Raw genomic sequence first — 12,931 nt, forward strand, 5'->3', positions numbered from 1 at the left:
GAACCCACAGCTTAACTCATGAGCGATAATAATAATAACTGAGTTAAATTTATACTGATATAAATATGGGTTAAGGCATAGAAGATCGTTTGGGATGTTTGCTGCTCCTGAAGTTTAATTCCGCATCGATCATTGCTTAGTGCCTGCAAGTTCAAGAGAATTGGAGAAATCTATAGCAAGTAAATTTGATCTTGGATAAATTAGGATAATTGGCTCAACTGAATATAAGTGTACTAGTTACCTGCACACCTTTCTGCAGCTGAGCCTGGAGTATTCAGTATACATTTTTATGTCATAGAAACAAAAATGTAAAGGGAAGGGTAGTGCACTTTCACTTTATATTAGCGAAATCAACAAATCTTGTGTAGTATAATGAAAGTCTCTACGAACACATGGTAAATGGAAGGTATAGCTCATCTGTTTTCTTTTTCTTTCAGATACAGAGCCAGATGATTCTGCATCATTTTACATCTTTAATGAAGGCCATCTTCAATCAAGTATAATCCAACCAATAGGTGTTCATCACCATGAAACACAGACACATTCTGTAACATTTTCATCACCACATCGGCTGCAGACCTCTAATATCCAGGACTCTAAATATAATCCCATTGGTGGTCCAAAAGCATTTGAATGCCCTAGTATTCAAATCACCTCTATTTCTCCCAGTTGTCAGCAAGGGATAGGGCATAATGAAGAAGTGCATGCAAATGGCACAGATAATGACTACATGGAAAGACCATCCAGGGACCATCTATATCTTCCTCTTGATCCTGCTTATTACAGGGATGCATCACTAAGTCCAAGTCCTGCCAGCAGCATTTCTTCCAGGAGCTGGTTTTCAGATGCTTCTTCTTGCGAATCTTTCTCTCATATATACGATGATGTAGACTCTGAATTGAATGAAGCTGCAGCTCGTTTTACACTTGGCTCTCCGAGTGGGTCACCTAGATGTTGCCCAGCAGATGAGACCTGGCAGCCAAATTACTCATTTGCACAATCTCTATCACCTCGACAATCACCTTGCCATTCACCTAGAGCTAGTGTTACTGACGAAAACTGGCTCAGCCCTCGCCCAACTTCAAGGCCATCTTCTAGGCCCACATCTCCTTGGGGAAAGCGGCGACATTCAAGTGCAGAGATCTGTTACGCAGGTTCACTTTCACCCCATCATTCACCAACACCATCTCCAGGCCATTCCCCAAGAGGAAGTGTCACAGAGGATACATGGCTTGGTAATACTGCTCTTCAAGGTGCCTCTAGTCTAAGTCCTGGGCTCATACCTTTTCAGTGTTGTCCCCCAGAGACTGACATCCCTTTAAAATCAAGGAAGACTTCTCAGGATCAGGCTGCTCCAGTGTCAGGAAAAATAGATTTGACTTCAGAAGATCAGGGAAGTTTGTCACCTTCAGTTGAATCTCCAGTCGATGATCTTTGTGGCTCTCCACATCATTTAAAGAAAGATTTGTCAAGTGAACAGTTTCTTTCTGTTCCTTCACATTTCACTTGGAACAAACCAAAACCTGGTGGCCATACACCAATTTTTCGGTAAGTCAGCACTTGTTTTAAAATAATGCCTTTAAGATTTTTTTCTAAAACTAGAAGGAAATAAAAATTCAAATTCTGTTGAGCTAAGGACATCTCCAGGTGGTTGTACCATTAGTAATGCATTCTTCTTTTGTTGTACATAATTGCCAAAATCTAATTCAAGGGCTTGGTGGATGAAAAAGATGAAAATTCCTTGGAATAGTGTATATTGCCCTTTTAAAAGCCATAGCCAGAAGTTAAAATAAGACAGTGAATGTTGTTAGTTTAAATCCTGTTACAGTATGGTGTGCTTTTTGAAAGTTGACTTTAAGAAAAAATTCAATTTTGAAAATAATGCCTCAACTGGAAAGAATCAGTGTTGTTCTGATTAGCATAGAAATGTGGCGCGCTTTTAAATTGTTGATGTAATTCCAGTGATGTAATTCCAATTGATGGGAGTATGATCAGCATTTGAAATGTTTCTACCTGAAAGCAAATAAATGTATTTGGCAAGCAAATAGTTTGTGCCTTGGGGCATAAAATAAGTAAATTAGCAAAATAGTGATGCACAATTTAAAGTGAAAAGTGTTCTTGTTATATGGCTTTTATCTCAAGTGAAATTGCTGTACATAGGGTAGATTATTATTGTCTGAAAGAGCACATAATATATAACTCCAAACAACAGTAGCCATTACCCATGTTACTTAAGATAGAGGAATGACTCACCTGGATTTGACTCCATTGGTCTGCTGACTGACCTCCCATTTTCTACCCTTCGCAAACTTATATTCGTCCAAAAACCTGCTACCTGTATCGTAACTCTTATCATCCCATTCTCCCATTATTTCTGTGCTTACTGACTTATGTTTACTCCTGGTCCAGCAATGCCGCGTGTTTAAAATTTACCCTGTTGTGTTCAAATTTTTCCATTGATTCATCCCTCCCGTTCTCTGCAACTAACAGCCCTACAACTCTTTGAGAACTCTGCGTTTCTGTTGTTCTGCTCTTTTGTACATCCCAGAGTTTCCACCATTGATGGTTGTGCTCTCAGGACTCTAGGCCCCAAGTTCTAGAATTTTCTCCTCAAACCTCTCTTTGCCTCTGTCTCTCTTCCTTTTAACATGGTCTTTAAAAACAATGGACAAAATTCTCCCCAAACGGCGCGATGTCCGCCGACTGGCGCCCAAAATGGCGCCAATCAGACGGGCATCGCGGAATGCGGAATGCTCCGCATCTTTGGGGGGTGAGCCCCAACATTGAGGGGCTAGGCCGGCGGCGGAGGGATTTCCGCCCCGCCAGCTGGCGGAAACGGCCTTTGTTGCCCCGCCAGCTGGCGCGGAAATGACATGTCGGGGCGGCGCATGCGCGGGAGCGTCAGCGGCCGCTGACAGTTTCCCGCGCATGCGCAGTGGGGAGAGTCTCTTCCGCCTCCGCCATGGTGGAGACCGTTGCGGAGGCGGAAGGGAAAGAGTGCCCCCACGGCACAGGCCCGCCCGCAGATCGGTGGGCCCCGATCGCGGGCCAGGCCACCGTGGGGGCACCCCCTGGGGTCAGATCGCCCCGCGCCCCCTCCCCCCCCAGGACCCCGGAGCCCGCCCACGCCGCCTTGTCCCACCGGTAAATAGGTACTCTAATTTACGCCGGCGGGACAGGCAATTTATCGGCGGGACTTCGGCCCATCCGGGCCGGAGAATCGAACCGGGGGGGCCCGCCAACCGGCGCGGCCCGATTCCCGCCCCCGCCGAATATCCGGTACCGGAGACTTCGGCAACTGGCGGGGGCGGGATTCACGGCGGCCAACGGCCATTCTCCAACCCGCTCGGGGGGTCGTAGAGTGACGCCCAATATCTTTGACCATGCTTTTGGATACCTGGAACTCTCCTAAAGGGGTCTAGGGCAATTGAAAATTTCCAAACCAAATTGCTTTTAATTTTGTTAAGCAAAGGCATCAAGGGTTATGGAACAGGATAGCCTTGATACAATTGAATGGCCAAAGCTGGTTGAATGGATTATTAATGTTCCTAAATTCCTTCCTTCCCTAATATCTCTTGTGCAACTCAATGTCAAATTTTGTCTCTTAATACTTCTGTGATGCACCTTGGCATGTTTTACTGCATTTGAGGTGTTATATAAATGCAAGTTATTGTTGTTGCATGATCTTTGGAATTAATGCCCCAGGAGTTGATATTAATGACCACAACCTTTCCTGCTCTATATTAATGATCTTTTCTTGGATGTTTGGGGTGCAATTTCTAAATTTTCAGATGGCACAGAATTTATGAATTGCAAGGAAGAAAATGATAAGACTTCATGAGGACATAAACTGCTGGAATGGCTGGGCACAGGGCAGGTGAAATTTTATGTTGAGAAGATTGAAATTATGCTTTTTGGCAGGCAGAATAAGGAGAGGCAATATAAAACAAAGGGTACAACTCTAAAGGCAGTGCCAGAGCAGAGACTGGGGGATATCTGCAAAATTCATTTAAGGTGGTAGGGCAGGTTGAGAAGGCTTTTAACAGGGTACAAGGGATCCTGGGGCTTTATAACTAGAGATGAAGAGTGGACTTCTCCCATTCTGAGACTAAGTGCGGTTGTGGGTGGATCTGGCGGAGCCTTTCCCGCTGGCCAGAATGGTTGGAACCCGCGCCAGATTCTGCACTTTGAATCTATTAATCATGCACAGATGAGTTACCCTCTGACTCTCCTGGTATGTTGGCAGCTGATTCGTCTGCCTGCCCTCAGCTGATGGGTTCAAAGGTCTCACCGCCATTTTTAAAAAGCTAGTCCAGCACATTCGCATCACTTTCTCCAGCCCACCTGTTTCACCAAACTGTGCAATATGTCAGCAGCCCAGAGGGAAAAGGCTAGCAGCTTCAAGATGTCTGTTCTTCAATTAAACCACCGAGCCCATCACCAGCGAGGCATCCATGTTCCACTTGGACCTCTACCTGTTGCACCTGGAGTCTTCATTCATCCCCTGTGGCGGTCTTGTGACGCAGTGATAGCGCCCTTATTGCTGGACCAGAAGCCCTGGATTTGAGTCCAACACCAGGACTTGTTGGCAATGGAAGGAGCATTCAATGTGGTTCAACGGGCTGCCTATCAGCTCGGAAATCCTACCACCACTTCCCAACTATGCCCCAAAGGGTCAAGAACGGTGTATGGGTGTGAAGATCCACTAACAACAACATTCATCCCTTTCTTGTAAACAATATGGTATTCCTTTGAAACCCTTGTTTGTGAGCTTTTCATGCAGGCTTGTCAGGGTCCAGCTTCCCTCCCCTCTGTCTTCCCTCTGCCTTCCATTGTTCATCATTTTGGCCTCTGTCTGACATCGTTAGCCCTTGCCACGGGCGGGATGGGAGAATTCCACCCATAGTGTACAAAATCAAGGAGGTTATGATGAACTTTTATAAAATGCTGGGTTTTGCTTCAGTTCTGGGCACCACACTTTAGAAAGGATGTAAAGACATTAGAGAGGGTGCAAAAAAGATTAGCGTGGTTCTGGGGATGTGTGACTATAACTGGATAGATTGGAGAATCTGGGGCTGTTCCATTTAAGAGAAGTGAATGTTGAGTGGTGGAGATTTGATACAACTCTTCAACAGCATAAGAGGTCTGGACAGAGTATATAGGGAGAAATTATTCCCATTGGCAGAAGGATCGAGAACCAGAAGAAACCAATTTTAAGGTGAATTGGCAAAAGAACCAAAGACAACACGGGAACAAACATTTTTATGCTGCACATGGTTAGGATTAGGAATGCACTGCATTAGATTGTGGTGGAGGCAAAATCAGTTGTGTTTTTGAAAGGGAATTGGATAATTGTCTGAAGAGAGAACATTTGCAGGACTCTGGGGTAAAAGGTGAGGGAGTGGGACTGGAGAGTTGGCACAGACAGGACAGGCCAAGTGACTTCCTGTGCTGTAACTATTCTCTGATTCATTGACTTAGCGTGCACTAAAAGGAACTATTGACAGTTAACCAATGAAAAAGTGGCATGCCATAAGATGTGTCAAAGACAGGAATTTACAATAAAAAATAAATACATTTAGTGTACCCAATTCATTTTTTCCAATTAAAGGGCCATTTAGCGTAGCCAATCCACCTACCCTGCACATCTTTGGGTTGTGGGGACGAAACCCACAAAAACACGGGGAGAATGTGCAAACTCCACACGGACAGTGACCCAGAGCTGGGATCGAACCTGGGACCTCGGCGCTGTGAGGCAGCAATGCTAACCCACTGCACCACCATGCTGCCCTGAATTTACAATCTTGAAGACAAAAATCTCATGTGTTTCCGCAGTTTTAAGCATTCGCTCCGATCTAAGCTCGGCAATTAAGGTGTTTATGCCGCCTGTTAGAGTATCTGTATGAAAAGAGTTTGAACAGTCTTGGACTCATTCCAATTGATTCTATAATTCAACATAAATTGGTAAGATAAGGTTGGGTATTGATGGAAATGGAATTCTTGCTAGTGCAGTGAGATAATCATAAGAGTGGATTAAAGCACCCGGATGCGCTTACTTCTGAAATGAGTAAGTGTGTATTGGTGCGGAATAGAAAAAAACACTTTAAAAATAGAAGACAGAAGTGAAATAAGTTGTTTTTTCAGCATCTTCACTCTTGGTGAACTCACCAATCATGTTAATTGCTGGAAAATTGGAGGGATCATAGAAGAATGATAGAATCCTTACAGTGCAGAAGGAGGCCATTCAGCCCATCGAGTCTCCACCGACCCTCCAAAAGAGCATCCTACTTGCATCCAATCCCCCACACTATCCCCGTAACCCTACCTGACCTTTTTTGAGACACAAAGGGTCAATTTAGCATGGCCAATTCACCTAACCTTCACATCTTTGGACTGTGGGAGGAGCACCCAGAGGAAACCCATGCAGGCACTGGGAGAACGTACAAACTCCACATAAACAGTCACCCAAGGCTGGAATTGAACCCTGGTCCTCAGGCAGCAGTGCCAACCACTGTGCCACCGTGCTGTGCTGCCCTAAAGGACATTAAGGGACATTGGAACTAAAATACTAAGGACAAAGGTGCATTGTCTAATAAAATATGATGGCTAATTTTAGTAATTGTATATAGCCAGTCTTGTCTACTGGTCAATTACATTGAATGTCCTCTGATTGCTGACATTCCTGCTGGTGGAAACACATCTAATCAGCCAATTTCTCAATATGCAGTTGGTGGGTGAAGCTCTCCATCATTGTGGCTCTTCTATAAAATTAGCCATAAAAGAGCTGATAAAAGTTAATCCCCTCCCCCAGGAAAACCAACTGCAAAGGTTGGTAACATTTTAATTGGCATTCTTAAGAACTGATAATTACTCTGGAATTTCTCACTAAACATATGAGTGGAATGAAGTCTGTCTGGGTTCATTCCTCTTTTAACCTTGAACGAGTTGTCTGGGCACGATTTGTGGTGATGTTGATGTTTTCCTGCAGAAGTAGGATTTCTTCTACCCAAAAATATTTGAAAGGCAGGTGTATGTTATAGTATTTAAAATGAAACCAGGACGGTGTGGGGGAAATGGAAGCCAGGAATAGAAATAAAGCAAAATATAAATTAACAGTTTTACATTTTGTGCTGTCAGATTGTTCTATGAAGACCTTTTGGTATCATCTAAGAGAGTAATAATTAATTGGAAGTACTGCAGTAACTCAAATACTTTTACTTCACTTCTGAATACCAGAATTCTCCAGCCTCCCAACTGCTGCTGACAACTGTCATCTGGCAACCTGTACTGCACCAGATTGCTAGCGTTGCTCAATGTCCTATTGCTTTAACAGAGAGCCTGAGATTGCAGGTGGTTTGCTTGTCTGCACTAAATTGGAATTTCAGTTGTTGTGCTCTTAGATCATGTGGCCCCTGTCTTCCAACAACTGACATTGGAACTGGTGACCTTCAGAACCAAGGCTGGGCTTGATTAAGAGAGGGAGTAATTGTTTTTACTCTTGTTTTCCCTCCATCTACCCACTAAAACAAATTGGTAGTCAGGTGGATAGAAATTCCTGCAAATTCCCCCACTGTAAAGTTGAGGCTTCATGGCTGAATGTGATCAAGCTCCACTCCAGCAATGTTCATACATAAAGGTTCAGAGGACTGCTATATTATCAGAGGCTCTGTCTTTTGGATCTCTAGGGTGGTGAAGAAAAAAAAAACAGTAGAGGAGTTCTCATGGTGCCCTGGTCAAAGTGGTTGCTCAGCCAAATTCAATGTGTAAAAGAAAATGGACACGTATCTGTTTGAAGGACTTTGTGGGATGTTTCCTGTGCTCAAAGTGGCTGCAGCGTTTTCTACCTTGGTATTTCATTGGCGGTAAAGCACTGAGATATTTTGAAAGCCCTCAAATAAACACACGTTTGGCCCCTTGCTTTTCCTTAACATCTCATCCCCTTCACTCTTTCCATCTGCTCCTCTGATACCCACTGTGTCCCACATTCTCCAATTATTTTCCTCTCTTCCCCTTCTTCATCTCAATCTTCTTTCCTCACTCCCCTTCCCTTCCTCTCACCTCCCCTCTTTTCTCCATATTGTTCTGTGACCACCTCTTCTGAAGGACAGGCTATAGTTTCAGGCATTGAATCAGTAAAATAAATGCATGGTTTTCATTTTCCATTTATTTGAGAATAGTCAATTTTTCAATGTAGGCTTTTTTCTAAATTTGAAATGACTGCTGAGTAATAGTCTCAAGTGGTTCCTGATCACCTTCCCCTTTCTCCCAACTCCACAAGTGGAAAAACCTCTGCTCCCATGCACTTTTTAAAATGCCCCTATGAGTTTCCCCCAGGGTTGCATCGGTGAATTTGGGACAATCCTGGAGGGTTGTACTTAAGACTTGTTGATGAGAGGGGAGGCCCGACAGTATTTGTCTTCAACAACTCTGCATCTAGTAGATGATGTCAATCCCCCCCCTGGGGTTGGCCCATGCAACGTTTTTCAATGACATCAGTGGAAAATATTTTGATGGTAAAACCGCAAAATATGTGATACATTCAAGGCGAAGTAACTGGACTCCCCATGAGGTTAGAACTAGAAATTGTAAAGCCATTTCAGTGAAGAAAATGATGCTTTTGCAGTTGAGCGATAACTGTCAGTTCTGTGACTAGTAACAATGTAGTCCCAGTGCTTGCAGCTGACTTGCTTAGACTTGTTGCATAAGGTGCAACACCAAAATTGGTTTCTTGGAGCACACAAACAAAAGTAATGTTTGAAGTGTTAATTGTTTGAAACAGGTGTGGCTTGAGGAATTTAACTCAACCTCCATATACACCCCAAGTAAAATTGCCTCTTAAATTAGACCTGTAGAGACCCCAAAGACTGATTCAAAATTCAAGCTTCAGTGTATATATTGACTTAAACTTCAAGAAGCCTTGAAGCTAAAAATACCAGGCTTGTTATAGCTTTAGTCCCTCTGTGTTTTTTTAGCGTTTGCTACTTGCTGAAATATTTCAAGGGAATGCTGGCTAGCCTTTTGGGAAATAATCAGTAGAACAGCAACTAAAATAAACTTAAGTGAAGGTTAAATAATTTAGATTGTAACATCAGTAATCTTATTTACTGAATCAGATACTTGGGAACAAAATGCTGAAGGGGCAAATTCTGACAGCACCTCTTGAAAGTGATAGTTAAATTGCCATGTAGCTCTAAGTTAATATATATTTTTAGTGTAGTTATGTGCAATCTTTGCACATGTTCATTGATCAGGAGGTTGTTTCTGATGCCATAATTTTGCAAAGTAATCCAGCTTGTTTGCTGTAACAGTGATATTTTTAATCGTGATGGACCAAAAGCTAATGAACTTTTCACACGAATTTTAGTTTATAGGAGTCAGTGAAGATTACTTTAGAAAAAGGATTAAAATTTGTTTGAATTAAATACTCCCCGTTTTCTCAAGTGATTCCAAATGGTTAATCTGTTACAGGCTTGTTTCAACCATAATGTGTTGTAAAGGTTCGTGAGCTATTGGATTAAAATTATGGAATTCTGTCCTTCCTTGTGTAACTACTGTACCATAAAATACAACAGCTCTAGCCCGAATTCTGCCCAGTCTGCTACAATGTCCCCTCCAGTGATGTTTTCAGTTATCCAAGTCTTACCAGGAACAACTCCCTCCACCTTTCCTGGAACAACCCCCCCACCCTAAGACCCATGATTTGTTATTTAACTCTCTATCTTTTAAAAACCTTGAAGCATTTTTTTGGTTCTTTTTGATCAGCTCTCCTAATTCTTCTAAATCTTGGTCTGTTTTAATGCATTGGCTCATTTTATTCTATTAAAGATAAAATATAAATACAATTTGTTGTTTTGATAATCAATAACATTCAATATCCTATTTAAACATTAAACTCAAGAAAGTATCAATATTGCATTTGTTTTGAAAGTGACCACAATGAATCAAGTTAGTGTAGTAGTTCCCAGCTAATCCACAGCCTCATGGTGTATCACAATGCGTATTTCTAACTGTAATTTGACACTGCTGCATTGCCTGCTTCAGGTACAGATGTGTATTGTAAATGCAGAGATCAAATTCAGATGAAGATCCGTGTCATCATTCTATCCTGTAAACAGTCTATTTGAAAGGATGTTCCCATATCTTCTGATCTCCCAAGTGATCTGAGTTGGCATTTAAAAAAAATAAGGAAATGGCAAGATGAATGTCAAAATGCTGCTACTAATGTAGCAGTGGGGCACGGTCTATGTCTATATTGATTATTGAAACCGAAAAGGGTCTTGTGTTAAAAGCTTTGTAACGATTTTCCTTTTGCAGAGGCTCTTGAGAGTAAACTGAGCAATTATAGAGCTATAAATAATGTAAAATATCATAATAAGTGAAAAAATATAATCTTAATAATTGAAAGTAGAAAACTTGTTAGTTATTAATGTTTTGAAAATACATTTTGTATCATTGGCACACTGTATGCCATATGATTATTCACTTGCTACTTTTGGCACGTATTGTGATCAAACCAAACCATTCAGAAATGTAGAAACCTAATGCAAAGTCTGAAAAATATCCTGGACTCCTTAACAGGGGTAGAGGGAAGCCTTGGTGATGATACCAATGTTCATGTTTTGAGCAAAGTTTAAATATGAGCACCATGTGCATTGTCTGTTTGTAAAGTTTGTCTGCGGAAGGTTTTGTCAAAATAGAAATAACCAAGTGGATAACTTAGGGGCTGTTTAGCACTGGGCTAAATCGCTGGCTTTGAAAGCAGACCAAGGCAGGCCAGCAGCACGGTTCAATTCCCATACCAGCCTCCCCGAACAGGTGCCGGAATGTGGCGACTAGAGGCTTTTCACAGTAACTTCATTTGAAGCCTACTTGTGACAATAAGCGATTTTCATTTCATTTCATTTCATGCTAGATTAAAAAATAGTCTTTTTTTAATACTGGAGAAAAATACAGGTAGGTCAAAGAATATTGTTTATCTGAATTTGAAGCCTATAAGTCTAGAACAAATAGGTTGAAATTGCCATACTGAATTCTTACTAAAACCATAAGTGAATTGTAGGATACTTATTTAAAATGGACTCTTGATCTCCAATAGTACAGCTATAATACAGCAGATAGGATGTGAATACTTTTAGTAACAGTCACTGAAGATAATAGTGGAATATGTATTATTTGATCATTACTCAACTTTACAGTGCTTAGAGTATTGTTGAAAAAATATATTTTGTCGAAGCTTTCTGTCTTGCATTCATCAGGACAATGTAAAGTTCTTTCACCAGTTAATGATTGAGATCTAAAGGCTAGCCCAGTTTACTTTTACCCATTTAGTTTTAACTCCATTTTTATTGTTAATGTAATCATAGAATCCCTATGTTATAACCCTACATGGGACTCATCCAGGATGATTGTTCCCTCGTTGAATTAACCAGCACTAGTATAGCAGGTCAGCGACAGGAAGGAGTGAGGACCCTGAGATGTGTAACCAGGTCCTGTGTAAATACTGCAGTTTTGCTGAATAAATGTCTTTCTTATGAACTTTTTGGGCTCCCCTTAGTCGTTTACTTCACCCCACAGTACAGAAAGAGGCCATTCAGCCCATCGAGTCTGCACCACCCTCTGAAAGGCCATTCCCCCGCCCTATCCCAGTGATCCCATTTAACCTTTTGGAGACTAAGGGGTAATTTTATCATGGCCAATCCACCTAACCTGCACATCTTTGGACTGTGGGAGGAAACTGGAGCACCCGGAGGAAACCCACGCAGACACGGGAAAACATGCAAACTCTACACAGACAATCAGCCAAGGCAGGAATTGAACCCGGGTCTCTGGCACTGTGAGACAGCAGTGCTAACTACGGTGCCACCGTGCAGCCAATAATGAAGAATGTTGTATTAGATCGAAAGATATAGTGCCATTTAATATCCTATGCTACATTATTCGCACCTGGGTGAATTAACTTCATTAGCTTCAATAACTTCATTGGCTTATTCTGCTCATTAAAAGATCGTATTGTCTGAATCAATGTGTACGTGATAAATGTAATTTCTTGTACTCTGTTCTCTCTTGCGTAGAATTTGTGTTAACCCATCAGTTGGGATCTGAAACAGATGCTATGTAGAGAATTAATTTTAATGAGTGCCAGAGGTTAAGCTGCGCCCAACTGTATTCCACTCCAGTTCAGAAAATGTTTGAGATTTTTAAAGGGGTTTCGGTGTCAATTGAATGCGTTTATGGAGTTATTTGAAATTAGCAATTAATTCATTTTTAAATCAGTTAAAATGTTTACTTGTATAATGTGATTATAGAATATTGAGTTGAAATCAAAATTTAGTCGCTGTTATGTCACAAGGGAACCAAGCACAGAGACTCCTTGAGGAACATGCAGAGGTGAAGTTGAGGCTTCAGAGGGAGGAATGCACAAATCTTCAAACAGCCCATCTACCCAACCCTTCCAGCACCACTTGCCCCATATGCGGCAGAGTCTGTAGATCGTGCATTGGGTTTATCAGCCATTTCAGAGCCCATCAAACTGGTGTGGAAGCAAGTCATCCTCAATCTCAAGGGATCGTCTAAGTGTGAAGGTGTCTGTAGTCAACACTTGCCACCAATTTATTATTTGAGTAGAGCATCCTCCTGGGGAGAAACCCATTGAATGTTTAATTACCAAAACAATGGAAAAACATCCTCTATTGACAGATGATGTATAAGATTTAATGCCCTCCAGTTTCCTTATAACCACAAAGTTTAACACCATTCTGCTGACCTGGCTTGGCAGTAGTACCTTGTTATTAAAGACTCAATGCTTGAAAACTTGGCACCTGTTCCAATTACGGATTATTTTGTGGAAGTAGTGAATATAAAGAAAGATTTGCATTTATATAGTGCCTCTTTGCAGCCAATTAAATGCTTTCAAGTTGGTTACTACTGTAAG

General features: G+C 41.7%; 1 protein-coding gene across 3 annotated transcripts in view; it reads left to right on the forward strand.

Moving 5' to 3' along the window:
* nfatc3a (nuclear factor of activated T cells 3a) overlaps window positions 1-12,931 on the forward strand; it is a 205,285-nt gene that overhangs the window by 12,901 nt on the left and 179,453 nt on the right. For all 3 annotated transcript variants that reach the window (XM_072518290.1, XM_072518292.1, XM_072518291.1), the window contains exon 2: window positions 438-1,548. In XM_072518290.1, coding sequence (XP_072374391.1) covers window positions 438-1,548 — 1,111 coding nt within the window. The remainder of the gene's footprint in view (window positions 1-437; window positions 1,549-12,931) is intronic.

This window comes from Scyliorhinus torazame, chromosome 10 (genome assembly GCF_047496885.1).
Source record: "Scyliorhinus torazame isolate Kashiwa2021f chromosome 10, sScyTor2.1, whole genome shotgun sequence".
Lineage (NCBI taxonomy): Eukaryota > Metazoa > Chordata > Chondrichthyes > Carcharhiniformes > Scyliorhinidae > Scyliorhinus > Scyliorhinus torazame.